At 35.8% G+C, this 5779-nt stretch overlaps 1 protein-coding gene across 3 annotated transcripts in view; it reads right to left on the reverse strand.

The window, feature by feature from the left end:
* The window catches only part of LOC106867662 (TBC1 domain family member 16), a 92610-nt gene that overhangs the window by 38088 nt on the left and 48743 nt on the right, over positions 1-5779 (reverse strand). For all 3 annotated transcript variants that reach the window (XM_052972759.1, XM_014912596.2, XM_052972762.1), the window contains one exon: positions 2987-3291. In XM_052972759.1, coding sequence (XP_052828719.1) covers positions 2987-3291 — 305 coding nt within the window. The remainder of the gene's footprint in view (positions 1-2986; positions 3292-5779) is intronic.

Below are 5779 nucleotides of genomic sequence, written 5' to 3' on the forward strand. Positions count from 1 at the left end.
AAGTAATCTCTTATCTCTTACACTATTTCAGTATTACATGTCAAAAGTGAAACAATAACATCTCTATTGTAATGTGAGATAATACTTTCACTTTTAATAGTTTCACTATTAATACTGAAACTATTATTTCAGATATTATACATACATACATACACACACACACACACACACATATATATATATATATATATGCATTAAACATGAATAATTACAGAGGTATCAAGTTGTTGGATCAGGTAATGAAAAAAGCCTTTGACAGGTTCCCCGATCCCTTATCTGGCGGAAACTAGGGATAGATGAGTGGTTAGTGAGAGCTGTACAAGCCATGTACAGGGATGCTGTCAGTAAGGTGAGGACTGGCAATGAGTATAGTGAAGAATTCCTGGTAGGGGTAGGGGTCCACCAAAGATCAGTCCTCAGCCCCCTCTTAATCATCATAGTCCTCCAGACAATAACAGAGGAATTCAAGACAGGATGCCCCTGGGAGCTTCTCTATACTGATGACCTTGCTCTAATAGCTGAGTCACTATCAGAACTAAAGGAGAAGTTTCAGATGTGGAAGCAAGGTCTAGAATTGAAGGGCCTTAGAGTCAATCTAGCAAAAACCAAAGTCTTAATAAGTAGGAAGGCAGACAAATCACAAATCCCTTCAGGTAGATGGCCCTGTGCGATCTGTAGAAAAGGTGAAGGTAGAAACTCCATGAGATGTACCCGGTGTAAGCTATAGACACAAAAGGTGCAGCAATATCAAAAGAAGGCTAACTGGGAAGATAGTTTTTGTGTGTGGCAAATGCTCAAGGGCAATAAACATCTGACACGTGTCTCCATATGTGTCCTTGTGTGAAGTAAAGTGTGTGTGTATATATGGTCATGTGTTTCAGTCTCCATTTGCGTATGTATGCTTGTCTGTTCATATAACCTATGTACCTATCCGCCTGTATGTTGATCTGTTTATTTTCATATCCATATGCTTACATACATGTGCATATACACATATATACCCACACACACACATACATACATCTATCTACATAACAGCCCACTAACTATTCTACTCTACCTGTGTAAACTATGGGTATGGAGGTATGATATCTACTATGTATATTTCCTATTTAGTATTACCCACAGTTTACACAGGTAGAGTAGAATAGTTAGTGGGCTGTTATAGACAGATGTATGTATGCATGTGTGTGGGTATATATGTGTATATGCACATGTATGTAAGCATATGGATATGAAAATAAACAGATCAACATACAGACGGATAGGTACATAGGTTATATGAACAGACAATCTGCAAATCTCCCCCCCCCCCCCCCCACATACATATATATATACACGTATATATGCTTTAGAATTCAGTGTTAGGCAAGTACAGATCATAATATGAATTATTGAATGACAAGGGAATAAATATTTTTGCAATATGAAGCTGTGCACTCAGAGTTGAGTGTTTGTGCAACATCTTACAGCTTCCTCAGAGCACTCAGCTGAGTTTGCACTGCTTCTTGTAGCAGAAACAATTGTAAGCTAATGAAGTTGATTACTTAATTCTTGTTCCCTTGTCATCCAATAATTCAAATATTATATTAATGATAATAATGATGATGATGATGATGATGATGATGATATAATATATATGACTGTATTGTTATTAGTAAGAAATACAGAAAGAAGCATTGGGAGGGTAAAATAACATTGTACAGCAATGCCAGGGCTGAATTAAATGAAGTAAGATTTATTCCCAAGCTCCACTGCTTATCTGTACTTTAAAGAAAATAAGGGATCAGAGGTTAGAAATTAGACTTTATGGCTTCAGATATTAAATTATGTGGGCTACTTGAAGATACGCAAAGAGATATGCTATGATCCCTCCAAGCATGGGAACAAATTGCTGGCACCACATTGTAGCTACTACATGATTGGATTTGGCCTACCATATCACTAACTCCTGTATGGGCATTTGAGAAAATGCCAAATAATGTGCTATCAACATACAGTGAAAAATACACTTTAAAGGATGAAGAGTAGTAGTAGTAGCAGCAGCAGTAGCAGTAGTAGTAGTAGTAGTAGTAGTAGTAGTAGTAGTAGTAGGATGATGATGATGATGATGAGGATGATGGTGATGAAGAAGAATATGGAGGTGATAATGGTGATAGCAATAATAATCAAATTAACTTGCATAGTTTAGCGTAGGTTTCCAATGCTAATACTATAATATAAACCAACTGGCACCTGTAACTTCTGGTAGTGACAGTGGCTCTAATAATAGAATTTCATTTGTTGATTCTCTCAACATTTGTCTTGAACTACTTTTTGGGCCAGCAATGAAAAACTCTATTCCTTGCTTGACCTGCTAGACATAGCAGCAACATCACCCTCAAATCAGACATTCTATCAGCTTACATGAGAATGGTACACATTGGATGATGTAATCCTATGTACCCTTAAAAAGATAAGGTGGTGACAGCCGGAATTCTTTCTATCATAGGTCTACTGGATGTAAAGGTTAATCTAGGACTAAACAATAAGAATAACCACTACTGCCACTGCCACCACCACATATTCAGGCAGACTGTTCCATGTATTATGTATAATGTTACTGATGACGATGGAAATGCTGATGATAATGATGATGTTGAGGATGATGAATATAATGATGGTGGTCGTGGTGGCAGTGACAAATGCATGTTTTTATTCCTTGTTTTACAATAGTGTCAATTACAGTTATATTTTAGCAATGGATTACTGCTTGGGTGGTAGACTTAACCAGCTGCATACTTTAACATCACCATCTGGAACCTGGGGTGCCTTTAGTGAAGTCCACTCTGTTACAAACATTCATATTAGGTCATCAGTTAAAGGATACCTCCCTTACTCTCTCCCATCAGTCTGGGAAGCCATGTAAAGGGTCATAAGCATTGCCTTTCCACTTGATTGAAAGATGACAAAAAAATAAATAAACAAATAAAAATGAGCAACTTACCGAGTCATTTTGTGAACGGATGGTGAGGTATCCTGGATGATGTTCCACATCTAATGACAAAGGTGCTGGCGGATGAACACAAACATTATTCTTACTATAGACTATTTCGCCATCAAGTGGTGGAGGCCTTAAGGTATCAGTATTACTGAAACCCAAGAAATTTGATGCCTTGCGGAACATGCTGCCGAAGCCAGCCATACTGGGTGTAAGGCTGCCACTTCTTACCTTTTCATTAAAACCCAATGGTGATTTGGAATCGGCTGGTTCTCGCTTTTTTGCAGGTGATTCATACTTTTGCCGGGGCGCTGCATAAAATAAAAACAAAAGGAAAATTTTTTAAAAATTATAAAATTAAGATAAATCCATCTATGTGTCTATTTGTGTATAAATGGTCATGTGTGGATAATAAAAAAGAAGTCTGAGGAAGCAGGTAATGATTTGTAAAAGCTAAAAATTCTTTAAATAAAGTTAACAAATCTGGGTATATTTGAATGTTTTGGGGAAAGATGAATATTAATGATTTGAGGAAAGATCCTACTTTAGAGAGATAAATTTAAGCTGTTTAGGGTAACAGAGTAAATAAGCTTTGATTTATTTGCTCAGGTTTATCCCAAACAGTTATATTTCTCTCTTTGAAGAAGGGCTGCTTTGCTCAAAATGTCAGTACTCACATCTTCCCATATGAGCATACCCAAACTTGCAAACTCTATTGAATATGTGTACATATGTGTACATTCAATTATAGAATAAGCTAAGTAACACCAGAATATTGTTGGTAGAGAGAAGGGTAATGATTTAAGAAATACAGTAACACATATACACATTTTATTTTATCAATTTTTTTTTTTTTGCTAGCATTTTGAGAAGAATGGTTGCTCTTAGTCTAGTGGAGAGGGTGAGAGTTTTGATGCAAAAAAGAGGAGTAGTATAAGTAAGATTCAGTTAGTTAATATGGATTTAGATGTCTGAAAGTTGATAGGTTGCATGGCCAGATTTGTGATGGCTTAGGCTCTTTCAGAATCATCCATTCTCCTTGGAATGAGGGAAAATATAGGTTTTGCACTATAAACAGTTACCTGCAAAAGTATCAATTTTTTGTTACAAAGGTTTTCAAAGTACCTTCATGATAATTAATGAAAATGCTGCCAATAATTTAAAGAAATTCAAGAAGTATAGACTGTGAGTTTCAGACATTAGATTGTTGAAATCCAAACTCCAGACAAGCTACACCATTGGAGAGAATTCACTTCTAAGTTTGTCTCCATCTCCCAAGCTGAAAACACAATGTTTTGCAAGATCATGCTTGAGTCGTTAATGGTTCAGTTTTTATATATATGACATGGTTGTGTGTTTAACTAGTTTGCTTCACATCCACACACTTTATGGTCCAGTATTACTCTGCAGTACCTTGGGCAAGTATCTTTTATTATAGCCCCATGCTGAGCTATGGTAGACAGAAACTGCTTGTGAGTGTGCATGCAAATGTGCATGAATGCAAATACTCCTTGGTTTTACTTGTTAGTATTATGACTGCTTGCTCCAAACTTTTAAAGTCTTGAATAAAAAAAAATCCCTCACTTGAAAACAGGCAAGGGTTGACAATCGGAAGAGCACCCTACTTTAAATAAATACTTGTCCAACCCATTCTAGCCTATTAAAACAAATGAATGAATATATTATATATTGGTTTCAAATTTTGGTACAAGCCAGGAAGTTTGAAGATTGGGGTAAATCAATTATATCAACACCATGCTCAACTGGTACTTATTTTATTGACCCTGAAAGTACGAAATGCAAAATCAACCTCAGTAGAATTTGAACTCAGAATGTAAGGATGAATGAAATACTGCTAAGTATTTAACCTGGCATATTAACGATTCTGCCAGCTTGCCACCTTAAATGAATATATTATATATTACTGGTCATACCTATCTTAAAATGATGAAAAGCAAAATTGGCCAAATTGTGATCTGAACTCAGAACAGTGAGGTACCAATTGAGTTATTACAATAAAGATAGTCTGATACTCTGTTGCCACATCCATACCAAACTTATTGATTTCTTCTGATTTGGCAAGAGGCCAATTGTTCGAGGAGAGGGGAAATAGTAACTTGAATATATATTTGTGTAGGAGAGATATTTATTTTATTGTCCTTGGAGGAATTAATGGAAGAGTCAACCTTGGTGTGAGATATCATTAGCAAGATACCAAACAAGTTATGGCAGAGTGAGTAGTCTAGCACACTACTACATCTACTAAACCCATTTTCTAACATATTATTTTTTTCCTTTCTTGGACCATGAACAAAGAATTTATATAGGAGTGGTGATCAGCAGTATGATTTCATGCCTTTCTCATGCATTTGCAACCCAAGTGAGGTAAAATAACTTCTGCTGAGGTGTAGAACTGCTTCTCATTCTGGACTTACTGCTTATTCTATAATGTTCTCAGTTCCAAAGTACATACCCATCAACCTAATATATTGTAAGTATAACTAGCATTGTGTGTGAGACATATATGAGCAAAAGTAGATTTAAATTTCATATTTTCCTAAATGTGGTATTTTTTTTCACAAAAAAGAAAGAAAAAAAAGCAATCAATAGGCACAGATATGGCAGTGTGGTAAGAAGTTTGTTTCCCAACCACATGGTTCTGAGTTTCAGTTCCACTGTGTGGCACCTTGGGCAAGTGTCCTCTACTATAGTCTTGTGAGTGGATTTGGTAGATGGAAACTGAAAGAATTTTGTTGTATATATATATATATATATATATATATATATATATATATATAT

This window comes from Octopus bimaculoides, chromosome 1, assembly GCF_001194135.2.
Source record: "Octopus bimaculoides isolate UCB-OBI-ISO-001 chromosome 1, ASM119413v2, whole genome shotgun sequence".
Taxonomy (NCBI): Eukaryota; Metazoa; Mollusca; class Cephalopoda; order Octopoda; family Octopodidae; genus Octopus; species Octopus bimaculoides.